This window comes from Carassius carassius, chromosome 28, assembly GCF_963082965.1.
Source record: "Carassius carassius chromosome 28, fCarCar2.1, whole genome shotgun sequence".
Classification (NCBI taxonomy): domain Eukaryota; kingdom Metazoa; phylum Chordata; class Actinopteri; order Cypriniformes; family Cyprinidae; genus Carassius; species Carassius carassius.
The window spans coordinates 7,667,523-7,695,082 of NC_081782.1; the positions used below are offsets into that span (position 1 = coordinate 7,667,523).

General features: G+C 35.9%; 1 protein-coding gene across 11 annotated transcripts in view; it reads left to right on the forward strand.

Moving 5' to 3' along the window:
- Nucleotides 1-27,560, forward strand: part of LOC132107837 (neurobeachin-like) — a 275,916-nt gene that overhangs the window by 69,412 nt on the left and 178,944 nt on the right. For all 11 annotated transcript variants that reach the window (XM_059514113.1, XM_059514115.1, XM_059514114.1 and 8 more), the window contains exons 2-13: nt 307-538; nt 5,416-5,516; nt 6,054-6,149; nt 6,956-7,077; nt 10,288-10,414; nt 12,072-12,191; nt 13,794-13,940; nt 18,599-18,796; nt 19,094-19,227; nt 20,020-20,128; nt 21,228-21,380; nt 24,218-24,386. In XM_059514113.1, the coding sequence (XP_059370096.1) occupies nt 307-538; nt 5,416-5,516; nt 6,054-6,149; nt 6,956-7,077; nt 10,288-10,414; nt 12,072-12,191; nt 13,794-13,940; nt 18,599-18,796; nt 19,094-19,227; nt 20,020-20,128; nt 21,228-21,380; nt 24,218-24,386 (1,708 nt within the window). The remainder of the gene's footprint in view (nt 1-306; nt 539-5,415; nt 5,517-6,053; nt 6,150-6,955; nt 7,078-10,287; nt 10,415-12,071; nt 12,192-13,793; nt 13,941-18,598; nt 18,797-19,093; nt 19,228-20,019; nt 20,129-21,227; nt 21,381-24,217; nt 24,387-27,560) is intronic.

Sequence of the window (27,560 nt, forward strand, 5' to 3'; positions counted from 1 at the left end):
CATGCTTGCTTAGTCCACGGAACACAAATATCGATTGGTGTTTATAAATCCCAAATGATTATGGTTATTGTTTATCACCGGAAGAGGACTAGTAGAATTTGATTGTTGAAGCATCTGCTTTTTTTCAAGGTTTCTTAGAGTTTAGTTAAGCTATTTGTTGTCACAGTTGGTTCACTTGCGTTTGTCTGACATCAAACAAACACTTAAAAGTTTTAGAAGAAAAGCACTCTTTCTTGTTACTTACAGTGAGTCTAATCTATTTTTTTCGTGTCCTTTTCCCTTCTCTTTCTTTCTCTTCTGCTCCAGCTGGTTGGTGGTGAGTTTGACCTGGAGATGAACTTCATCATCCAGGATGCAGAGGCCATCATTTGCATGTTGGAGCTGCTGGAACACTGTGAAGTCACATGCCAGGCGGAAATCTGGAGTATGTTGACCGCCATCCTGCGCAAGAGTGTCCGCAACCTGCAGACCAGCACTGAGGTCGGTCTCATTCAGAGGCTATTGCTCAAAATGAGCTCTGTGGATGACATGATCGCAGGTGAGTGGTCTCAACCTGACCCTCTCCCAGATTTCTGGAATTGATCCATTTCTTTCTATTTCCCCAAAGCTCTATAAATGGTTCAGAAAATGTTTAAACAGCTCTGAAATGAAAGATGTGCAGAATAGTCTGAACAGTCATGCTGTCTTTTTTTGTGAAAGAAGAGTTTGCAGATTGTCACTGAAAAATGACTTAAATATCAGTCTCTTCATTTTATATGGCTTCCGAAGACAGTCATATGAACTACTTTTATGGTGCTCTCTTGATGGTGTTTTGTTATTTTTTGGAGCTTGACAGCTGTGGTCATTATGAACTGCCTTTGTATGAAAAAGATATATGTAAATATACTTTAAAATATAACATTTTTAGACATGAGTGAGTAAATAATGGCAGTTTTTAGCTATACATTTCAACTGAACTACAAAAGAACAAGTAATCAAAATGTTATCATACCATAAACATGCATTATTTTTAAAATAAAAAGTATTTGTTTATTTATTTTTTATTTAATTAGGGCCCGAGTACTGCAGTGCGAGGACCCTATTGGAATTGCTCCTTTTCTTCTTCTTCTTCTTCTTCTTCTTCTTCTTCTTCTTCTTCTTCTTCTTCTTCTTCTTCTTCTTCTCCGAAATGAATCGCATTTTTGAGGGCCTAAACATGCTCCAAAACTCACGAAACTTTGCACATGCATCAGGACTGGCGAAAATTTACATCTGATATAGGTTTCAGAAGTGGGTGTGGCAAAATGGCTCGATAGCACCACCTTAAATTTCAACGGAGTGCGCCTCGAGCTGTGTTTCACGTACATTCATGAAAATCAGTACACACATGTAACACACCATTACCTACAAAAAAGTCTCTTGGTACAAAATCCAAAACCCAACAGGAAGTAAGTTATTTAGAATTTCCTGTATGATTTTTGTGCAGTTTTTGCCATTTCCATGCCTCGTACTTTGACGAACTCCTCCTACAGTTTTAATCGGATTATCTTAAAATTTGGTGAGGGTCATCATAAGACCTTTGTGATGTTAAATTGTGAAGGTTTTGAGTTTTCGTCAAGGGGTGTGTCCCTGGCGGCCTGACAAAATTTGATGTTTCACCGTGAAACAGGAAGTTGCTGTAACTCAGGCAAGTAATGTCCGATCTTCCCCAAACTTCACACGTGTGATAGGTGTTCTGTCCTGAACAAACACCCATGACCAAATTCAGTTATAGTCATAGCACCACCTGCTGGTAACAGGAAGTGACATGGTTAACACTGTTACAGACTCCTAGGAACATATTAAAAAGTGTAAACAAGTGTTAAATAGGCTGGCATTATACTAGATACATACTAATACATGCTTACAACACTTAGCTAAGTGCTAAAGCATGCTAACAATGTAGTGAAAAAGGAAGTTGCTGTAACTCAGGCCAGCAATGTCCGATCTTCCCCAAACTTCACACGTGTGATAGGTGTTCTGTCCTGAACAAACACCCATGACCAAATTCAGTTATAGTCATAGCGCCACCTGCTGGTAACAGGAAGTGACAAGGTTAACACTGTTATGGACCCCTAGGAACATATTAATAAGCATCAACAAGTGTTAAATAGGCTGGCAACATATTAGATACATACTAATACATGCTAGCAACACTTAGCTAAGTGGTAAAGCATGCTACTAATGTAGTGAAAAAGGAAGTTGCTGTAACTAAGGCAAGCAATGTCCGATCTTCCCCAAACTTCACACGTGTGATAGGTGTTCTGTTCTTATCAAACACCCATGACCAAATTCTGTTATAGTCATAGCGCCACCTGCTGGTAACAGGAAGTGACAAGGTTAACACTGTTATGGACTCCTAGGAACAAATTAAAAAGTGTCAAAAAGTGTTAAATAGGCTGGCAACATGCTAGAAACATAATAAAACATTCTAGCAACACTTAGCTAAGTGTTAAAGCATTCTACTAAGGCAGTGAAAAAGGAAGTTGCTGTAACTAAGGCAAGCAATGTCCGATCTTCCCCAAACTTCACACGTGTGATAGGTGTTCTGTCCTGAACAAACACCCATGACCAAATTCAGTTATAGTCATAGTGCCACCTGCTGGTAACAGAAAGTGACATGGTTAACACTGTTACAGACTCCTAGGAACATATTAAAAAGTGTAAACAAGTGTTAAATAGGCTGGCAACATACTAGATACATAGTAATACATGCTAGCAACACTTAGCTAATAATGTAGTGAAAAAGGAAGTTGCTGTAACTCAGGCTAGCAACGTCCAATCTTCCCCAAACTTCAGACATTTGACAAGAGTCCTGTACCGAACACAGCAACATGCCCGTACTCCATTATATTCATAGCGCCATCTACTGGCAACAGGAAGTGTCATGTGTAACGCTGTTATGGACTCCTAGCATGTGTAACAATGTTATGGAGTCCTAGCAACATATTAAAAAGTGCCAGCAAGTGATAAATACACTGGCAGCATGCTAAAAAACATACTGAAACATGTTAGCAACACTTAGCTAAATGCTAAAGCATCATATTACTGCAGTGAATTAGGAAGTTACTGTAATTCAGGCATACAGTGTCCAATATGCCCCAAATTGAACAAGTTAGATAAGAGTCCTGTCCTGAACACATCAACATGCCCGTATTCGATGATAGTGCCACCTGCTGGCAACAGGAAGTGGCATTTTTAAAACTGTTATGGATTCCTTGCAAAATAATAAAAGCATCAACAAGTGTTAAATAGGCTGGCAACCTTTTAGAAGCATACTAAAACATGCTAGCAACACTTAGCTAAGTGCTAAAGCATGCTACTAATGCAGTGAAAAAGGAAGATGCTGTAACTCAGACGAGCAATGTCCGATCTGCCTCAAACTTCACACGTTTGACAAGGGTCCTGTCCTAAATAAATCAACATGCTCATATTCGGTTATAGTCATAGCGGCACCTGCTGGCAACAGGAAGTGTAATTTTTAACACTTTTATGCACTATTTGCAACACAGTAAAATATGCCATTGTGTGCTAATCATGCTAGAAATATTTTCAAACATTCTAGCAACACTTAGTATGTGCAAAATTAGGCTATTAATACTATAAAACAGGAAGTTATTTTAACTCATGCATACAATTCCCAATCTGACCCAAACATCACATGTTTATAAGAGTACTGGCCTGAACACAACTGAAGGTCAATATTCAATTATAAGTATAGCGCCGCCTGCTGGCAACAGGAAATGACTTATTTTATACTAACTTAAACATGACTTGTCTGATCTGCCCGAAACTTTGCATGTTTGGTAAGAGTCCTTGCCTGAAGACATTTACATGTCAATATTCAGTTATAATCATAGCGCCACCTGTTGGCAGCAGGAAATTTGGCACGAATATTTACTATTTTATAAGCATATGGCCCAATTTGTATTTTTAACCTTAAAATAAAAAAGGATACATTTTTGTATTATTAAAAAAAATCTTTCTTTTGATATTTTTAATATTTTATTTATTTTATAATTTATTTTATAGGAATCAACAATATCTTCATACCACAAGCATGCATGTTGATCACTGGCTGTGAAGCTCACCTGTGTAGTATTTTAGGTTAAGATTTTAGATCAAGCTGCAAAAGCAGATTTATTTGAACCTTATTGCATATTATATCATGCTTGTTGTTTCATTTTTGCATAAAAGGTCAAAGATAATGCTCTGCTTTGAACAGCACGTGCAAAGAATTTCCATTTTATTTTTACGCCTGAGAGCGGTGCGAATCGCTGTGAGTGAAAGAAATGTGGATTAAACTGCAATCTTCTCAGCAGTGGAATTCATCAGGCTAAGGCAGAAGAGAAACCGAGAGAAAAATCTCATTAGTTGCACCGTCTGGTAATGAGATTGAGTGGCAGTTTAGAGCAATATTAAATTTTACTTACCGTTTATGAATGAAGAAGAATGATTTTTTTTATTTATTCCATCTGTAATTCATGGGCAACATGTTCCTCTGTCTGCATACATTAAATGCCATTTTTCACAATCAAAATCCTCTAAGAAGAAGAGGCTGTGAATTGCCTTATGGAAGGTTTCATCAGCAGTCTTGATGAAACTCAAAATGAAAGTGTAAAATGGCATTAATTAGCATAACTTCTCATGTCTCCCTCGCAGTAGACTGCGGAGTGTTTAACCTGAATTGAAAGAGCTGAGTCAACTGCGCTGTTTGTGAACCATAGAAGTGGGTTTTGCTATCCTATGTAGCATAAACAAGCACACACGCACGCATACAAACACAGACACACAAGGGAAAAAAACGATTAAAAATAGTAAATTATGTTTATCTGAAAGTGTAACAGTGCAAACAGGTTTCCTGTAAGGAGAAGGTTTATGGTGAGTGTTTGGTTAGGGGACAAAATTTTTTGTTTGGTCAGTATAAAAGTTATGTCTATGGAAAAGTCCCCACAATTCACAGAAACAAACTTGTTAGATGGATATATTGTTTTAATTTATTATTTATTATTTAATTCAATTTGAAACATTGTACTATGTACATTCCATTTTAATCAGTCTGTTTCGTAAAAAAATCACTTTAAATAAATTAATTTAAACCTTTTTATGTACAGCTAAATTATATTGAATAATGGAAGATCCCCAAGGTCCTGCCGAATTATGCCATCACACTTGGGGAAGGTGCATTCTGGGGGTCTGTTTGCCACGGTTTGATTCCTCTCACACGTCTTACTGTGAAATTGCTTTTTTGCACTGTGTTATGATACAATGTCTTGTGCATGTTGCACACACAACTGTGCTCCGGGGAATCTTTTTACATGCAAACCCTGCCCACTTCAGTTAATCCAGATCTTACGTCTCTCTGTCTGTTTTGTTTTTTTTCCCCATGATGCACAGACTTGCTGGTGGATATGCTGGGAGTTTTGGCCAGCTACAGTATCACCGTCAAAGAACTCAAATTGCTCTTCAGCATGCTGAGAGGAGAAGGAGGATTGTGGGTAAGTCACAGAAAATGAGTGAAAACTCATGTAGGGCTCTGGGGCTCCAAGGGGTTGTTAGCTTCACTGCTTTTGGAGATCGTTGAGCCTTTTCAGACCTCTGGAACAATCAACCGCAGAACAGATCAGGCCTGCCCAGGTATCGATTTGCCGTTCTCTTGAGTGAGGGATATTGACAGAACATCGAGTGCTGGCGGACACCACAGTGAGGATGTTGTCACAATAGTTTTCAGTTTTTGGATAGAGTAAAGTACCCCTCTGGAGAAAAATAAGAGAGACTTGGGCTTTACTGAAACAATTGGTTATGAGACGTGAAAATGGAATGTTTTGATCAGCATGTGTTTTCATTAGCTTGCCAAAAGAAGTGAGGATATGACAGATTGAATCAACGTTCTTAAATCAGAAATTATTTAGTGAGGCAAAATTTAAAGTTCATTTCAGAAGTTTTTGCTGAGAAGCTCCTGTGGGGTTTTCGTTATGGTGATTTGGTTTGTCCTAAAGGTACTTGTCTTACCTCTCACGTACTGTCTTCCACAGCCAAGAAATGCAGTCAAACTGCTCTCAGTCCTCACTCAAATGGCACAGAGACATGGACCAGACACTTTCTTTAACTTTCCTGGCCGAAGTGCAGCTGTGAGTGACCCCATTCTTAGCCTGTTTTGCATATTTATGGATATTTCAGATGTTGTGAAGTTAGATTAAATGTTGTTTTTAAACTGTTATTTTCACAATACACTTAATTGAAAAATAGGCAATATTAAATCACTATAAAGCTTTCTGTAAATAAAATACAAATTTTATTTTAATTGTGAAGGCAATGCTGAATTTTCAGAAGCCATTACTTCAGTCGTAAATTATTGATTAGATATCATTATAATATGCCTATTTAGAATAATTAGAAAACATTTCTTATTATCAGTGTAAAAAAAGTCATGCTGCTTAATATTATTGTGGAAACAATGAGAAATTTTTCCAGTTTTTAATGAATATAAAATTCAAAAGAACAGCATTTATTTTAAGTTTTCATCGTCACTTTTAATCAATTAAATCTGGCCTTGCTGATTAAAGTATAAATTTCTTACAAAAATAAATAAATAAAATAAAACGTACTGACTTATAAGACAAATTATTTAATGTTTTAAATATTAAATTAAAACAATGTGTATTTACGCAGTATATCAAATTTCAACCAATACTGATAAATTAAAATCTTCTGAAATTGGCCAATAACTATAATATGGCACTTATTCATCCCTACTGTAAAATCATTATAGAGAAATCCATTTTATATACAGTATATTTGTTTTGCTGGCTGATTGGCTATATGTATATTGGGAACAATAAATTGACTGCATTAGTTTTTTTGAAGCACTGGATGGATATAAACAAATGTGTACAGTACAGACTCCAAGACATTTTTGCTCTCTGTTTTCTGCCAGGCGATTGCATTGCCTCCCATCGCTAAATGGCCTTATCAGAACGGCTTTACCCTCAACACCTGGTTCCGCATGGATCCTCTGAACAACATCAACGTGGACAAAGACAAACCCTACCTTTACTGGTGACTACATTCACAGCCTACTCCTTAATGTGGTTATAACTTAGTCAACTCTTAAATAAAACTTGCTTAGCAGAAATGAAAATGACCTTCAGGGCCTGCTTCTGTTAAGTAAATTAAACTGAGTGGCTTTGTTTTAGCGTTTAACACACACACAGAGAGAGAGAGAGAGAGAGTTCTGGCTGCTTTGCCACTTATATAATGAGCTTTGTTAGAGGATTTTGTTTTTGATGATGTGGTGGATTATGCAAGCATGAAAGGGAATTAGGTCAGATTCTGCTGATTAAACCAATAGGTGTTTGAACCCAGGGCAGAATGTTCTGGAATCACTGGAAAATCTTTGCAGAGGGACACTAGGGTGGAAATAGACATTAATTTGGGCTTTTAATGTCAGTCAGGCAAAAAGAGCATCGTATGTAGAGACTTGTGGGTAATTGGAGCTCAGATCAATAGCGCAGACACGTTTTTATTGGCCAGGATTCCAGGAGCGAGGGAAAATGGTCCTCAAGGGAGACGGAGTGAGTCTGTTTTGAGAGAGAGAGAGAGAGAAAGAAGGACAACATCCATTTTTGAACAGCCTTGGGCTCTTTTGTAGAGATATTTTGAGGCATTAGACTCTGATATTAGCTTGAAGTGATTTGTTAGATGGGCTAGATGTTTATAAAAATAAAAAAAAGCATTTCTTACATGTTCTCGATGATCAGATTATTGAGTTCAGTTCTTCCGTACATTATGTAGGTCCATGCGTTGAGAAACTGCCCAGCACTTTCTGAGAAGGTTACAAAACAGTGTTGTTAAAGGCTGCCACGCTAATAATGGTAGCTAGAGTTTGAAAGCGAGCGCTGGGTCCTGCTTGCTGTTGTGCTGCCAGATCTGTAGCCTGGAGCTGCCAAGCGCAGGACAGCTCACATAAACTCTGAGTTCAATCTGTGCGTGACACAGATTCGGAATAAAATGAGATGTTCACGAAAGAAAAACATTGTATTGTGAGATCAGTGTGAGTATTGATCCACACTGTGAATTCTCAGCTCCTGAAGATGCAAAAATTGTCTCTTGTGCTTTTAGGTTTCTTGTATGTGACGGTTTTATACTTCTGTTGTAAGGAACGGAGAACACAAAACTGTCTTTGACATTTTGAAATAAGCCTACTGTAAGATATCTTTACTCTCTCCTCTCTTAAGTTGGAACAGAAAACTAGCTAATGCATATCAGGAAACCCAAATACTGTGATTAAAAAAAAACAAAAAAACAAAAAAAAACCACACATTGTAGACTAGCCTAAGTTTGGTCAAACTGGCTGAATTTAAGGGGTTTTTAGATCATTTTCAGCAAATGGAGTTGGAAGGCCAGCATGGCCAGGCTAGCAGACCAGCTTAAACCAACTAAGACCTGCAAAACCTTTTTGGTTTAACAAATTGATATTAGAATTAGTAGAAGTACTGCTCATAAGAGGTTTAAGCTAGTTTAGGTTGTTTTCCAGATCTAAACTTGGCTTCACAGGTTCATGCTTTTGGCTTTTTTAAGCTCTTTGTTGAAAAGGGAATGTTAAAGGGTTAGTTCACCCAAAAATGAAAATTAGCTTTTGATTTACACACCCTTGAGAAATCCTATGTGTATATGACTTTATTCTTTCAAACGATTCCAATCAGAGTTATAAAAAAATTGTCCTGGTTCTTCCAAGTGTTATCATTACAGTGGGTGAGATTTTCTGTTAAACAGTCCAAAAGACGTCAAATAAAGCATACGCATCCATAATAAAACATCCTATATTCACTAGGGCTGTCAACGAATATTCTAAATTCGAATATGTATTCGAATAGTTTAAAAAAAAAGAATTTCGAAGGTGAAAATTAATATTCGAATAAAAAAAAAATGTGGAAAAAAAGGCCCGCGGTAGTAAAGGCGTGGTTGTGTGCTTTGCGAGTGGGCGTGCTAGCGCGCCTGAGGGTTCAGGGACAGGTCACAGCCTCACAGGAGTCGCACTGTCTGGCACAGCATCACTGCTGAAAGTTGACGCGTCTTCATGGAAGATGCCAGCAAGTGCAGAGCCCAACTCGACTGCAGCAGAGAAAATGAGGTAAAATTGTTGACCCGCGAGATTGTTGTATGCAAGCTATTTAAGATACAGTAAGCATACCATTCGACAACTAGCAACATGAGGTCACATCTCAAAAATGTGCACCCAAATGAGCATGGCATAATGTGTGGAACTCCAGCTAAACAGTCACGTCTTGACACTTAACGTTACTTTGCGTCGCCCGCCACAAGCTCTTTGTCTGCAGCATGACAAGAGGCCATAACGGATAAAATAATTTCGTTCATTTTTAAGGACATGAGACCGATCAGTATCGCGGATGGGGCAGGCTTCGGGGAGTTCTTTCAAGCAATAGATCCGAGGTTTGATTATTTATCGTTTCATGTCAAGGAAAAGTTCCATGTTTACCACAGCACAGCTCGCTCGGAGCATTCAATGTCAGTTCTATATGCTGTAAAACTTCAATTAATATTAATAATATTTGTTTCAATCACTGAATGAAGCCTGCTATATTTGGGACAACAGTCGCGACCTTAAATTGCTTGCACAAAAATGTGTTTGTTCATTTAAACCATTATGGACAGAGAACGTGAGGGTGAGAGAGCGTGAGGTCTGCAGTCTTGGCCATTAGTTGATTTCCTTGTTTTTGTGTAGGTAATACGTTGTCATATATGTTTAAACTTAAATAGACTATCTATACAAGTAGTTATGTCTCTTTGTATTATTTTTGCCTGTTATTGACGTAATGCGCGTCATTGACAACATGTGCAACCAGATGTTCGAATAGTTTGAATATTCATGTATTTTTTAGAGGGAATATTCGAACGTCATTTTTGAGCAATTTTGACAGCCCTAATATTCATCCCCTGGAATAAAGACACATTTTATTATGGATGCGCGCACTTTATTTAACGTCTTTTGGACTGCTTAACAGAAAAAAACACCCACTGTAATGATAATGCTTGGAAGAGCCAGGAAAATTTTTAATAAAACTCTGCTTGGATTTGTCTGAAAGAAGAAAGTCATATACACCTAGGATGCCTCAATTTTGAGTAAATCACAGGCTTATTTTCATTTTTTGGTAAACTAACCCTGTAAGAGAGGATATTTCATATATACCACATAAAAGTGTTATGAATTGCTTTATATTCTTTGTGTTTATTGATTCTCAATTTCAGTTTCCGCACAAGCAAAGGCATCGGCTACTCTGCACATTTTGTGGGGAACTGCTTGATTGTGACATCATTGAAGTCAAAAGGAAAGGGCTTCCAGCACTGCGTGAAATATGACTTTCAGCCCCGCAAGGTAGACTTTCATTTCCAGCTTTGATTCTCTCTTTCCACTACTAGCATCTGTAGTTATCTAATGGCTGTGTTGTGAAGGAGTAAGAATCGAGTGGATGCACTTGTGAATTTTGAATTTTCTTGCTGTGATCCTCAGTGAAAATCACTGAAGCTGTGCATGATCCAGTTAACTGGGCTAAATATCATGTTTACAAACTGTAACTGAACCCCAGGACATGAGATAACTGAGGCCACTTTCTGTATTTGTTTTTGTTGTGTTGAATTGAAGGGAAATCTCTTGGAAATCACTGCACAGCTGCTGCATTTTTTAAACATCTGTCTAATAAATGATTTCCTTGTTTCTACTCAATATTTAATGCTCTTAGCTGGTGTAATCTTTATAAATATTAATAGCTTAAACATGCTCTTTAGAGCCTTAGGGAAAGGGTTTGCCATGGTCTTGAAGGTCATTCCTAAAATGAAATTTTACAGATTAATTGCATTCATGGGGGCAAGTTTGCATATTGTCTGAAACTGAGTTGATTATGAAACACAAGATGATGCAACTTTGTGTTAAATGCAATGCAAAATAAAATAAAAATACTTAACGGGAAAAATAGCATGAGCATTTTAGTGGGAGACTATTTACGGAAATTAAATATACTGTTTTCATTTTCAGCCGATAAAGATTAGCTGATCTGATTCGGACCTCTTGTGGTCCAGTAGTCATTAAAACTACATGTACAGTTTATAATTTTATTGCAGTTTAAGAAGAGAAATACATTTTTATAGTTCATTGGATTAATCTAACTTTCCTCTATCATGTAAATGACCTGTTTAATTCTTTTGACCTCCAGTGGTTTAGACTCACATAGGGTTATTATTTCTTTTTTCTTTTCTTCTTCCTAATAACAGCTTGGAATTTTTTTGATTTAGTGACTTAATATAAGCGATAACAGGCTGTGTAGGAACTTTTTTTTATTAGTTTTTTGATGTGGTCTATACACTATACAACATACAGCATGCAAAGAACATGCATTTTGTCCTGAGTGGTGTAGGCTTCACTCCAGAGTGTGTTTAAAACACTGCGCCATATCGTGACTTTTTTGTGTGGTGGCACATTGACAGAAATGAAATCTGTAATGACCCTTGTCTCCTGCTAAGTAAACCTGCCTTCACTTCCTCACTACTTTGATTTCCTCCCTGCTTCTGTCTGCTTCCTCTCCTCTCCTCTCTTCTCCTCTCACTCAAGATCCGATGTATTATTTATATCTAAATGCAAATTTTACTGCATTAGACCTCCTGCCTGCTGCCCATGACAACGGTTTTGAGTTGAAATGTGTGATTCCATTGCCAAGAAAGAAAAATACAGCTAAAATCTTTATTTAAAAGATCTACATTTTCCCTGATCATCCTGATATCTTGGACTACTGTACGATTTGGCCTTGAAATTAAAGTTTTGATGATTGCTGAATTAGTCTGCTATAAAGTAATTCATTGTAATTAATTTACTGCTTCATACATTAAATAAATTCTATTAATGCAACTTGACGGTCATATCTGTCTGTTTCCTTTGGAATAACAAACACTGATAAATCATTCACTGTGCAATAGAGTAAAATAAAAATAAAATGAAAAGGGTTTATTTTGATTTCATGCTGACCTTTTCCCTTCTTTAGTGGTACATGATCAGCATCGTTCACATCTACAACCGCTGGAGGAACAGTGAGATTCGCTGCTACGTCAATGGACAGCTTGTCTCCTACGGCGACATGGCTTGGCACGTCAACACCAACGACGTAAGACCACTTTGCAAACGCTTTCTCAGTCTGTAGCTGGCGGATGTTGTCTCAGAGAAATATCATCACCACTGTGTGCACAGTGTGAAATTAAACTATAAAAAATGCATTGATTTATCACAGTTTCGGAATAAATAAATGACATTTATTGCTGCCAACACATCAAGCCTATCATGCCGTGCATGTTATTTTTAGGAATATTTTAAATATGCTTGCAAAATAGTAAAAATTGGTCATCTATATATATATATAGAGAGAGAGAGAGAGAGAGAGAGAGAGAGGGAGAGAGAGAGAGAGAGAGAGAGGAAAAGATTTAAGTACTTGAAATTAGATTATATTACATTTTAAAATAATTATTAGACTTCTGTTACTTTTTTATTGATTACATAATTATAGACTTTTCACACAATAGGAATAAATTATTCATAATTTACTGATTCTCCCTAATTCTTATTTTTCATCATTTAAATTTAGTTTTCTAAAATAACGTATACATTCAGGAAGTCTTTCAGTTTTGTGGACTTTCACCCAAAGACTAATCACTAGTAAGATGGTTATAATTACACAGAATGTTGGGAGCTGAGGTGGACATTAGTAAAGTATTTTTACTTTGCTTTAAAAGTACTTTTCAAGTGTCTGTGCTTTATCAGAGTGTTTTTCTTTAGAAAACTTTACTTCACAACATTCCAAAGCATAATATTGCACTCTTTACTGCAATACGTATTATATCAAATATCCGTTAATACTTAATTACTTTATAAATCGATTACTTTCTTATTTTTGCTCAATTAAATGTAATTCAAAGATTTACTTGAGTACAAGAAACTAAAAAAATTTTTATGTTCTCAATTATTAATGGTAAAACAGACAACAATTTTTATTTATGAAAGTACTGCAGTAAAAATTATGGCATAATGCTTTGGAATGCAGTGAAGTGGACTGGTTGAGAGGCACTACGGCATTTGAACTCTAGATTTACAAAAATCATTTCAGTTTTAAGAAGTGGTTTCTCAACATTTCAACAATTCAAAAGTAATCTAAAAGTAATCAGAAAGAAGTCTTATTATATTACCTAAAATGTGTAATTTAATGGATTGGATTACGTTTTTAGCTAATATTTTATTTGTAATCAGTAATTGACTATACAACATATAACAAAATGTAATTATCTTTGGTGTAAACATGACACAAATTCTGATTAATAAAATGCAACTCTCTAATGTAGAAAAAAATATGAAGTTGTCTTTAGAAATACAGACCTTTTTTGACAGCTCAAATCTTATATGAGATATTATCTTGGGGCTTCAATGATTGGATTAAAATTCACAGACCTTTGCTTCTGTTTTTCTGTACCTCACTGAAAGCAATGCAAGATAATTAAAAGGTGGGACCAGCAGTGCTTAACCTCAGATCTCCTGGGTGCTGATTTTGATTAAACTAATAGGCAGGTTTCAGCACAGAATAACATCTCTGTAATGCTACATCTCAATTACGCTATGAACCATTGCTCGCTTAGTATGACGTTTGCATGCTGACATCCACTATATTTCCACACCATCACTCGTAGAACTCCAAACTGTTTTCCTCATGTGCTTATCACAGAGCTATGACAAATGTTTCCTCGGCTCATCTGAGACGGCAGACGCCAACAGAGTGTTCTGCGGACAGCTCGGAGCCATCTATGTGTTCAGTGAAGCGCTAAACCCTGCTCAGATATTCGCCATCCATCAACTAGGCCCCGGATACAAGGTATGTTTCAGATTTGCCAAACTGCGTTTCACACCAACACTTCGCAGCCACCATTGATCTCCAAGAGATGTTATTCCTTTATCAGTGACATTTGGTTATTGATTAATGTGCCTTTCAACATGATTTCACCATCGCCCTGAGGAAATAACCATGTCCGTGAGATCTAAATCTCAGCTGATTTCCAGCTGATTATTATTTTCCAGCTACTATGTTTCAAAACTGGATTTTCCAGCAGGAAAAATTAGGTGTGAAAAGCTGCATTTACATATGTACTTTTTACCAAGTTGAACCTTATTCTTTTTGTTGTCATGCATTATTGCTTTTACATTGAACGACAGCAAAGTTTCTCAGTTTCGCGTCTTAATGAAGTCTGCCTCTGGATAGTTTATAGTCTTTCTTTCCCTTTCATGTTTCTGACCTTTTGTTGCTAATTCTCAAGGTGCTTTTGAAGCGATTTAGTGTTTAATTGCATCCATGGGGTAAACAGAGAGCAGGTTACTGTGATTTTTTTCTTTCTTTCTTTCTTCCAAGGCTGTATCCTTATTATATATGAAGCTCTGTCATATTAGTAATTAGGACTCGGAGCAGTTTTTCAGTCTCTTTGTGCAAAGTCTAATTTTCTCTGTAGCACCAGGCTTTGATTAGTGACTCATTATCTAAAACAATAAACCACATGCATGGAACGGATAGCATATGTATCCCAAAAATGACATTACATTGGTTCAAAGCCATTGTTTATGAATGATAAGCTTTTTGCTAATTTAATTTAAAATTCTGACACCATCTCTATTGTCTTTGTTCCATTACATTAGTGTTTTAGTTATGGGCTGTGTAATCTGCAAGCACAAGTAAGCTCATAACTGCTTAAACCCATCCTAACCCATAAGTTTATTTGCTTATTTTTACTTTGTGTGTTTTAAACTACCTGGTAGACATTTGCACTGGTTTTCTTTAATCAGTGTGGGCTGGTCATTTCCCTTATTAATTGCGTTTCTAGACCTCTGATTCCTGCTGCCCCTCGCGTCGTCATGACAGGCAGGTTGGCAGAAATAATGAGCAGTCTGCTTCAGGGAGAAAGCAATTACCCACCCCAGATGAACCTGTGAATGGAGTCTCTTCAAATCTGAAAAGGGGTTGTATATTTTAGTGGAGTGCCAGCTATTAGGCTGCCTGTCAGCTCTTCGGGCTGATCTACCTTGTCTAGTAATAGGACAGAGGCCTTTGGAGTTCATGTTAGCAGGGTTAGACCACAGGGCCTGGCCCCCATTTGATGACAAACTTGATAAAATGGGTTTTTAATTGTGATGGATCCACTATAAGCATTACTTTCTTCTTAAAAGTGGTGTGTGTGGACCAAATGACAATTTTTTTTTTATTTTTTTTTTTTTAAATAGCCTGCACATGCAAGTAATTTTTTTTTAATGTAGCAAAAAAAAGAAAAAAAAAAAGAAAGTGGAATAACATAGCCTATATTCCATATGATAGTTTGAATTCAGTCATAGTTTTTTTTTTTATCTGCCTTTGCCTTTGCTATTTTTTTTTTCTTTGTGCTATGTTTTGTTTGTTTGTTTGTTTGTTTCCTTTGCTTTGCGTTTTGGCTTGGTTTTGTAGTTCTCAAGTCATGTAAGTTGAAATAACTATTTAATAGATTTTTCCCCTTTATTGCTTTGCTTAAATTTGGCTTTGTATTGTTTTTGATGGTTTGTTTCGTTTTGTTTCGCTTTTTTGTGTTTTTGTTTTGTTTTATTTTTGCTTTGTCTTGTCTTAGGTTTCATAGTTTAAAGTCATGTTAATCAAAAAAGATATTTTTGCTTTGTTTTACCTGCCTTTTTTTGATTTGCTTTGTTTTATTGATCGTTTTCTTTTATTTGTGTTTTGCTTTGCTTTGTGTTTTTGTTTTTACTTTTTTTTACTTTGTTTTGTAGTTCTTAAGTCATGTCAGCTGAAAAAACATTTACATAGATTGTTTCTCTGTTTTGCTTTGCTTAAATTTGGCTTTGTATTGTTTTTGATGGTTTGTTTCGTTTTGTTTCGCTTTTTTGTGTTTTTGTTTTGTTTTGTTTTATTTTTGCTTTGTCTTGTCTTAGGTTTCGTAGTTTAAAGTCATGTTAATCAAAAAAGATATTTTTGCTTTGTTTTACCTGCCTTTGTTTTGCCTTTGCTTTGTTTTATTGATTTGTGTTTTGCTTTGCTTTGTGTTTTTGTTTTTACTTTTTTTTACGTTGTTTTGTAGTTCTTAAGTCATGTCAGCTGAAATAACATTTACATAGATTGTTCCTCTGTTTTGCTTTGCTTTATTTGGCGTTACTTTTTTGTTTTTGCTCTGCTTGGCTTGATTTGATTGTTCTTCAGTCTTGTTAGATGAAATAATTACTATAAGTATTTTTTCCTCCACAGTTTTCTGCCTGTGTCTTTAGTGACTTCTGTTTCCTGCCCTCAACAACCTTAACAGCATTATTTGTTCTGTTGACTGTTGTGTGTTGACTCACTTAGGTCCTCATAGTCTTCTTAGCCTTTTAGCAGAGTACCTTCCTGGACACGGACAGTCTTCTGTGATTTATGTGACAGATTTGAAGATGACCTGATTACTGCCTTGACTCAACAGAACAGGCAGTCTATGTTGCAGCTGCCAAAAAACACTGACCCCCAATCAGACCCCTTACTTGAGGTCTTGTCTTAACTGAACCATGAACAGGTTTGGTCTCAGATTAACTGTTTTTCTGTTACATGATCCTTCAGAAATCATTCTAATATGCTGATTTAGGATTTAATGGTACTAGTCCCTGCTTTCTCTTTCTCCCTGTTGTTATGGAAGACAGATGCACTATTGCTATTGCGAAGTCTCACTATGAGATAACAAGTGAGCTTTACATTATCAGTTTCTGCCAAAAGAGTATCAGACGTTACTCCGGCGTTCTCTCAGGTTTATTTTCATCTGATGGTGTGCTTTTAGCTTTTTCGCAAAACTGTCAGCATCCATTAACATGCTGTGGTATTTATTTTCCAGTCAGACTGATGGATTTTGAGATTTGCTTTGTGCTGTATCATACAGTATGTTCGCAGTAGCACCCTGACCAGCAACAGGTGACATTTATGCTATCTCTGTTCAGCAGAGTAAACAACATGAATGTTTTTAGGTCAAAATAAGCATACAGATCATCAAATCTGGTATGTTTCTTTTTCTCACTTTCTTCTCCATTTTGAAAAGAATAATAAAGATAACACTAAAGCTAACATAAGCAACAGATAACAGACATATTGTTTGCATAAAATGATGTATTTATTTCCTCACAGATTGTGAAATTTTATCAAGTTTATTGCCTTAGAAACCATATTTGCATGGTGGTAATTTATTCAACGACAACAAGTTAAATACAGACAACCTCCTACACCTTCAAAAATACACTTGTGAATAGTTAGTGCATGGAAAATGAAGTAAGAATATAAAGGGACAGGTAGTTAGTTTCTAAGAGCAACTAAAGTTGATGTTTTTTTCAGAATTAGAAAATAAAATCAAGCAGTTGTTATCATCTAATTTTTTTAATATTTGTTTAAGTTAGATTTAGGACAGTTCTACATAAAGTTAATAAAACATGCACCTTGTTTATATTTACTGAAACAATTAATTCATTGTTTGCAAATATACATTATCATGTGAGAAAAAAAAGTAATGTGGAACTATTTGAGGTATTTATTGTTGAATTTTCTGTTTCAAACAAATATAGCAAGAAATATAATATACTCCACAGTATGCTGTGTGTAATGCACCAGTATTCAATTTTGAACAGCTTATTAATTTGAAATCTTATGTATTAATCAATAATATGAACTGCCATTCAGAGTTTTCAAAAACAAAGTGAATACTTTTATTCATCGAGGATGCATTCAATAGATTAAAAGTGACAGCAAAGACATTTCTAATGCTATAAAAGATTAGTTTTATAAATATTTTTATGTGTATCTGTGGGGGAAAGAAAGTTTTCTGCCCATACTTTTGCCTAGAATGGCACCCAGACCTGCTGATTAGTGCATATATAGTATATGTTTCCTGGTCACATGACAAACTATAAGCAGTGTTTCTTGATAGTTGTTATCAAGCACATATCTAAAAATGTCTTGTTATCATTGTCTGTTTGCCGTGCATTTACACAGTTAGCACACGTCTGGAGTGGATCATATCTGGATGACATCATCACCTGGGATGTGCTGCAAGTGTTGGGCCACGGGCCTTTGATTTGACAGCACACGAAACAACCTCATGAATGATAATTCAGCCGAGGGATTCCCACGTCGCCCCTACTTCATCTTCATGATTATTTCATGTCACCGAGCTCATTTATTATTCATCGCGCTCCCACGACTTTGGATAAGATTTAATCACTGCATAAAAAGAATCTTCTCCTTTTCATGCTAGGATTAGTAAATCCTTTAACAAGTGCATGGAATAATAAGATTTACATAGACATACTATTTTAAGATGTGTTAAATATATATAAATTGTCATATTCTGTGATAATTCACTCCTTAGTTAATTCTCTCACTTGACATGTCTCACTTTTATTATGCACCTTTTAGAGGCAAATTTAGACCAGATTTTCCTCTGTGTTGGTCTATATTTCTCTTTTTAATCCATCTTTTTTACTTTTTTACCTCCCTAGAGCACCTTTAAATTTAAGTCAGAGAGTGATATCCACCTGGCTGACCACCATAAGCAAGTGTTATATGATGGGAAGTTAGCAAACAGCATTTCCTTCACTTACAACGCCAAAGCCACAGACGCTCAGCTCTGCCTGGAGTCCTCACCCAGAGAAAACCCATCCATATTCGTGCATTCGCCTCACGCTCTAATGCTACAGGTAAATGTCTGCTTAATGCTAAGGGACTGCGTTCTGCTCTCTTAATCCTAAATAAACCACATAATGGTTGGTAATGTCACTAAATGTTAATCAGATGCTGCATTGTTTAGCTAACTTCACAAGATAATGTCAGTGTTTGCCATCCATTGTTAATTGTTTGAAGGAACACATTTCCACTGAGATTAGTCAGTGGTTATTGTGAGTAAGCACTTTTAAAATGGCAAAAAGGGTAATTACTGAATACGTCTACTACTACTTTTTAATCCATTTGATTTTTGACTTTCTGTTTCTATATAGGATGTGAAGGCCATCGTTACACACTCCATTCACAGTGCCATTCACTCCATTGGTGGTATCCAGGTGCTGTTTCCTCTCTTTGCACAGCTGGATTTCCATCAGCACAGTGAAATCCAAGTGGAGACCACAGTGTGGTAAATGACATAATTACTCAGCAAGGATACATTAAATTGATTAAAAGTGACAGTAAAGAAATGTATAATGTAATTTTTTTATTTCAAATAAATGCTGATCTTTTGACTTATCTACTGATCAAAAATCTTTAAAAAATTAAATATTCAAAGTTCCCACTATTTAAAAATATTAAGCAGCATATCTGTTATATTATATTATATTATTTCACAATATATGTTTTTACTGTATTTTTTTATCCCATCCTTAATATGTTTCAAAGTTTCAAAAACATAAAAAATTATTTAAAAAAATCTTACAGACCCCAGACTTTTGAATAATAGTGAGTAATATTAATTATATTCTTATAACTAGTAAGACAGATATTAAAACTCTATAGTATTTTGTCAGTAATAACCTTTAACTAATAACCAGTAAAAAGTGTAAATGCTACAAGTGAATTTACAGTAGGCATCACAATATCAATTTATATTAATTTTGAGATTTGTCAAAGATTACATTTAACGGTGTTGGTAAATAATAGTGTTTTTAAACATTAATTTTAGGTGAGATTTGGATGACGACAAAGGTCATATAAATGTAAAAATATATGAACAAAGCACCCACAATTAAATATTAAATTTTAGCCAATTGAGATACAGTAAATGGGAGAGTATTTTTTTTTACCAATTACATAATCGATATATCAAGTGCTGGATGTTCTTACCATTTGTTCCATTAATATTTGGTCAACATGTTTTTTTTTATCTTGCAGTGGTTACCCAGTTTAGTGTAATGACATGTTTTCTGTGCAGTTCCACTCTCCTGGCCTTCTTGTTTGAGCTTCTCAAGAGTTCAGTGGCAATGCAAGAGCAGATGCTTGGTGGGAAGGGTTTCCTGGTGATTGGGTACCTGCTGGAAAAGGTGATGCCAATGTTTTCTTCAGTTTTTCTTATTCCAACATACAATTTAGACTGGTTAAAGATAAAGTGTGTAATTTTCATGCTGTTAGCAGCACCAAGCGAAACTGCAAAAATAACGTTTTCCAAATAGGTTTTCCCAAACCATTGTTCAGACAAAATGGTAGAAACATTGGTTAGGCCATCGCTATTACGTCGTGCCACTCAAATAAACAGAAGAATGTTTAAAACAACATATTGTTTACACTCTTTGGGGAAATCAGCTTAGAAATGTCTATTAATTGTGCATTAATTTGAATAATAGAGGGCATTTTGGCAATAAAACCCCATAAGCTGCAAAATGTTAAGGGATTTTGATGTGTAATGGACAAATTGTGCTTTTACTCAAGTCATGAAGCTCACAAATGCTTGCTCCTTTCTTTAAACACTTTAAGAGTATTAAGATTTGTACTCCTTGGAGTTGTCATGACCTTGATTGACTCAAGCTTTTGTGAGCATGATCTGAATGAAAAAAAGCAAGCACCCAAGTCGATCGCTAGTACAGAGGAGAAATGGTGCATTATGGTTGATGAATGACAAATGCACATTTAAGCATTTCTGCAGTGAATGCCGGTTCAACGGCACTATTATATTCCTCTTTGTCCATGGGCTTATTGCAATGACACTGTCATTTTTCTTTTTTCTCCTCGCTATCTTTGCTTATTCATAGCTGTCCTTATTTCATAGTCTCAATATACCCATGGTTCCGTTTAAAGTTGGCTCTTGAGTAAAAGACTCACTTTGTCATTTAACAACAGCAGCTGTAAATCTGTGCTAGATGGCACCTGAATGATCCCGCTGCCTTGTGTCCCATTCACACGTAGCCGGCCATCTGTTTGTGTCTCGTTTATACTCACTCCTGTCTCACACCACGCACCTGTCCGGACCTCAGGTGCCAGCTGAGACTAATCACACACAAAGTTTCTACAAAGTTAAAGTCTTTGTTTAGCTGCAAAGTCAAACGGTGCCTTCAGGCTTCAGATGTTGGTTTGATATTTCTTTCATAAGGATGCTGAGAATCAGAGGTTGGTTTGGTGACCAAAAATCTCATAATTGTTTTTTAGGCATCACGGATGCACGTCACCAGAGCCGTTTTGGAGCAGTTCCTCGCTTTCGCCAAATACCTGAACAGCCTTAGCCACAGTGCACCTCTTCTCAAACACCTCTGTGACCATATTCTGTTCAACGCGGCTATTTGGATCCACATACCTGCGAAGGTGAGCAAGGTCATGTGTTTTCCAGAAGATACTCAGGTATACTCAAAATGAAACATGACAGCAATTAGGAGCATCTGAGTTCACTGTGATGGGCACTGGTGTCATGAGACTGTAGTGACCTGGTCAAATGAGCACACTGTGATATTTGCTGAAGTAAACACAAGGCAGAGTGTTAACTCTTTAGTGTTCACATGAGAAAAACTAATTATGGTCCGCTTGCTTTACAGATTTAAAGAAACCCTTGCCCTCAACTTGTTTTTTTTTTTTGCCTAATCAATCCTGATGCATAAAATTAAGTCCCATCCTATTCTTTTAATTGAAAATTATGTTCAATACATTTAATCTCATTGAATGTCTTCATTCATTTGAAAATAAAGAAGCAAAATCGGTTATTAACACCTTTTTATATCGACTTTAATATCCATCTCTCTTGGTTAATGAGGTTCATGTGGCGTCATCTAGAAAGCAGACACTTATTTGTTCAAGAAAAGCTTTTTACTAAAATTGTTCACTGCTTCTAAACGGCTTCTTTTTCATCAGATTTTTTTTTTTTTTTTGGACAATAACAGCTTCACAGTCTGTCACCTCATTCACCTTGTTTAGTACCTGACAGAAAGTTGCAGCCTTGATGAAAAGTGATATTTTTCTTTAAAAAGATTTTTTGAGTGTTTGCAGTTATTGTCACATATGTAGAGTGTAGTTTAAGCTCTGAAAAAAAATAGTTTTGGAAATTCGACCCTGCCTTGTTATGACCCATCAAGGAGAGGACGAGGTGTTTCTAAAAGAGGCCGCACTCTGTGATGCTAATACGTGTTGCTCAATTCTGTTTCTGCACGGCTGCTGACCGTCATGAATAAATAAAGGAGATATGAAAAAACATACAGGATCAGAACAAAAACCTTTGTCACTGGAAGCTTGCCATGGCTCCAAAAGGAGAGAGATAGTGGCAGTTCTCTCCCTCTTTCTCTAAAGAGATAGATAGATAGAAGAAAAAAGAAGAAGAGAAGGAGAGGGATGGAGGGAGGGAGTATGAGAAGGAAAAAACAAAAGAAAAATAGAACAGATGGATGGTGGAAGAAGAAAGTATAAAAGAAAAATGGAAGGAAGGAAGGAAGGAAGAAAAGACTGTAAAAGGAGAGGGATGGAGGGAGGGAGTATGAGAAGGAAAAAACAAAAGAAAAATAGAACAGATGGATGGTGGAAGAAGAAAGTATAAAAGAAAAATGGAAGGAAGGAAGGAAGAAAAGACTGTAAAAGGAAAAAATAGAGAATGACAAAAGAAGGGAAAAATATACAATATATACAGTACAGACCAAAAGTTTGGACACACCTTCTCATTCAAAGAGTTTTCTTTATTTTCATGACTATGAAAATTGTAGATTCACACTGAAGGCATCAAAACTATGAATTAACACATGCGGAATTATATATGGAATTATATACATAAAAAAGTGTGAAACAACTGAAAATATGTCATATTCTAGGTTCTTCAAAGTAGCCACCTTTAGCTTTGATTACTGCTTTGCACACTCTTGACATTCTCTTGATGAGCTTCAAGAGGTAGTCACCTGAAATGGTCTTCCAACAGTCTTGAAGGAGTTCCCCGAGAGATGCTTAGCACTTGTTGGCCTTCTGTCTGTGGTCCAGCTCACCCCTAAACCATCTCGATTGGGTTCAGGTCCGGTGACTGTGGAGGCCAGGTCATATGGCGCAGCACCCCATCACTCTCCTTCTTGGTCAAATAGCCCTTGATGCCTTCAGTGTGACTCTACAATTTTCATAGTCATGAAAATAAAGAAAACTCTTTGAATGAGAAGGTGTGTCCAAACTTTTGGTCTGTACTGTATATCAATATATAATATTAAATTTAACAGATAAAAAAGAGTGAAAAGGAAGCAAAAAGAAAGAATTGATAAAAATAAGTCAAGGAAGGAGAAAAATCAACAGCTAAATGAATGCATTGCAAAGAGAGAAAGAAAAAAGCAAAACAGGAAAGGAGTCAGAAGGAAGCGAGTAAAGAGGGAAAAAAGGGAAACAGAAAGGAAAAATGGATGTATGGATGATGAAAGGGAGACATATAAAAGGGGAAAAAAGAATAAAAGAATAGAAACAAGGAAGAACAAGAAAGAAGGAAAAAAGAAGGCAGAAACAACAGAAGTCAGAAAAGGGGAAAACTAAGAGAATCCCAAAAAAGGAAGAACATAAAAGTAAAGGGGTGAAAGCATGACTAGATGAAAGAAAGAGAAAAAGGGAAAACATGGCTAAAATAAGAAGACAAACAGGAGGAGACATGAAAAGCAAAGAGAGGAAGTGAAAGAAAGGAGGAGAGAGATGGGGAGTGTGAGGATAATGAACTGAGCAGCAGCAGCAGCAGTGTTCTCTCCTCAGGCCAGAAGAGTTCATGGGCTGTCATCATGTTTACTATCCTCCCGCCGTTCCTTCCCATCATCCCTGGCTGTCCTCACTAGAGAGCCCAGTCTGCCTGCTTGACTGGCCTGTAATTGGATGAGTTATGTGCCTTCATCAGCTTTTTTTTGTCCTCCAAGGTTTTCCCGCAGCACCGTCACTAGTCAGTCCTGACCTGCTGCTCACAAACAAACCACAGCACCTTTGACTTTCAGCTTCACCCAAAAATACTCACCGTATCTGCTGTTCTGCCATGCCAGAGGTGTTGCTCCCACAGAAATCCAACAAGAAAAGCATTTTAATGAGGGATCTTGGGATGCAGTTTAGAAACAACAGACAGACGATGGATAGTAATCATCAATGTTTTGTATTCTGTAACCTTTTGTAACTATGTATGTGTGTGTGTGTGTGTGTGTGTTTCTGTTGTTCAGGTGCAGCTCTCGCTGTACACGTACCTTTCCTCAGAGTTTATTGGCACGGCAACCATCTACAACACCATCCGTCGAGTGGGGACTGTGCTGCAGATCATGCACATACTGAAGTATTATTACTGGGCTGTGAATCCTGACCACACCAGCGGCATCACACCCAAAGGCCTGGGTCTGTACACACACACACATATGCACACTCACATCTTGCATGCAAATCAATCTAAATTAATCTATATACATTATATGTAATTAATAATTAATAATTAACACATATATATTAAAAAAATAAAAAATATTAAATATTAAAAAATACATATTTTTATATTTAATAGGTATCACTGTCTACAGACAGAGTTCAATTTGGTGTCTTATTACTTTACTTTTTCTGAAGAAGTAAAGGCACATATTTGGATTGAGAACTTTTAGATATGAGCATTAAATATGTAAGATGCTGCATTATTTTATATTAACTATTGTAAAATTTTTGTATCGGCTGAAAACACGTTTTGTAGTGTTTCGCATATTGCACGACCAGTTACTGTGGAAAATTGTGACATTTTAATTATTGTAATTTTAATTTTTATAATTCAAGTTAATTCAATAACAATTTAGTTTTGTATAATTTTTCTTTACATGTTTTTTAGTTTAACATGACTTAACATGAGTTACTGCAAAAAAAAGGTAAAAATGTATGTTTGTATATATATATATATATATATATACAAACATACATTTTTACTCCCATAAACTTTATACTGGCAATCATGTTACCCAGTCATTATTATATATTTAAATGATACTAATGTTATTAATAATATTAATTATTTATGTATTTATTTAGTATATTTTATTTTTGTCGTTTATTTAATAATAATATAATATTTGTTTGCTTGACAATATATTAAAATATATGCAGACATTTTGCTAGAATTTGGAAAATCTTTTTATGCATTCATTATAAAATAAAACATTACCTAAAACGTTTAAGCGCTTTTGAATAAACACCATGCTGGTGCTTTTCCCTGAAATTTGGCACAATTTCTCTTTCCCATCCTTTCAACTACTGTATGTTTTAAACCCTCTGTGCAGAGGTAGAAAAGAGCACAGAAGAGTAATAACCCGTGAAAGCTCCACATTGTGATAGACAGTAGAACTAGCCGTGTGGACTGAATTTCACAAGGCTCACTCTTGGCAGTTCACAATTAGCCTTTCGTGGATGAAAATACTGTATGCTTTTCTTTTGGTCTATTACAGCTCTTTTTTCATTGATCATGGCTTTTAACTGTACCTCTCACTCTTTTTTATATTCTTTCCTGTCTTATAACACGCTTTCAGGTGTATACTCTCTTTTTCCTCTCCTCTGTTCTGTTTTGTCTCTGTTTTCCACTGTCCTCTCTGTAAAGATTTCCTGCTGAAGTTGAAAGCACCCAGAGCTAGAATCTTTTAGACTTTCATGTCCTCTGAATAATTCACAAATATTCTCTTAAAAAATCACTAGTTTTGAGGTCAGGAGTTTATGAGCTCTCGACTATTTTAGAACAATTTAGTTTTTTGTTAAAACACAGAGAGGCAAAAATTGGCTCGTCAGAACGTTTCGCATAAATTGACTGTATATACAAGAATTCGCATTAGCACAATGGTGTTCAGTGACTTTAATAAGCAGAAGACAGACAGATTAAAAGGATTTCAGAGATGCAGCATGCTTGCACATTCACAGTGGGACTGGGGAGTCTAATTGTGCTCAGTTATTCCTTTTATTCTGCTCCTGCAAGGTTGTGTGATCTGGATTCTGTACAGAATATGAGCTTAGCATAACCATAGCTGAATTTGCATTAAATGAAGAGTCAAGAGCTATAGATTAGCAGTTAGCACCAATAATAAATTGCTGCTTTTAAACATTCAGTGCTTTTTTTTGCAGAGCTTTTTGTTCTAGTCATAAGTGTTGTCTTTTGCCAAAAATATCCTTTAAATATAGTCAATATCATCATATTAGCTCATTTTTATTCTGTCTAAACTATATGTCATTTTAGCTGACAAACACATTTGGTAACACTTTAGTTTAGTGACTAATTCTCATTTTAGCATGCATATTACTAGCATTTTGGCTATTTATTAATACACACACACACACACACACACACACACACATGGTTTCCATTTTTATTTTTATTTTTTATTTGCAACAATACATAATGTTGTTGACATACATTACCAATCAAAGGGCTGGTTTAGGGCTGGTAAGATTAAATAAACAAATGCAGTAAATCAGTAATACTGTGAAATATTTTTTACAAAATTAGCGAAATATTTTCTATTTGAATATATTTTAAAATAATTATTTTCTGTTAAGGCAAAGCTGAATTTTCAGCGTCATTACTTAGGTCTTCAGTGTTCAGTGTGCTGCTCAAGGAACATTTCTTATTTCTATCATTGTTAAAAATAGTTGTGCTGCTTAATATTTTTATGGAAAACAGGATTTTTTCAAACTTGTTTTTCGAAAGTTAGAAATTCAAACAAACGTTTTAATCAAAAGTCTAACAGAAAGTTCAAAAGAAGCATTCGTTTTTTAAAATAGAATAAAATCTTTGTAACATTACAAATGTCTTTTCAGTCTTTTGATCAGTTTGTCTTTGTTAAATATAAGCATTCTTCTAAAACATGATAATAATCTTACTGACCTCAAACAGTTTCTTGGTAGTGTATTTGTCAGTAAATTTGTTGACGAGACGCTGAAGACATGCTGGAGAAACAGCTGCATAGCTAAACGCTGAAACTAATCGACCGCGTGTTCTTCAGTCAAGTTGAGCTCACATTGATCCATAGTCTATTATTCTCTTTGCCTGCTGCTTTTCAAGATAAGATAGTCTTTCATCTTCTTTATTCTTAATAATCTTCAATAGTAAGTGTGGTTGTGTTATGTTCGTTAGATATCCAGTTTGTCTTTATCTCAATCTGAAATGATTCTGGTGTGTTTTATGTGAGCCTGAAGAAAGAGTAATTAATTATCTGAGGCACAGTAATATCACATCTTCCCAGATTGGCATGATTTACTTCTCCGCAGTCTTCTCTTTTGCTTTCAATAAAATAAGCAGAAAGCCTTCCATCGATAAAATTAGAGATCATTTTTGGTTAAATGGTTAAGCCTGTAATTTGGCTTAGTGGTGGATTGCATTACTGATTTTGTTGAGGCTTTTTTGTGTTGTTGACCCATCGGCCTTGTTTCGATTCCACACACAAACAGATTCAGATCGCAGCGGTGGCTGGTGTGTGGGTGGAGATGGCAGGTGACTAGCATGGCTCGTGCCAACTGTACTGTGTTTTGTTTTGAAATGAGAGCCCAATC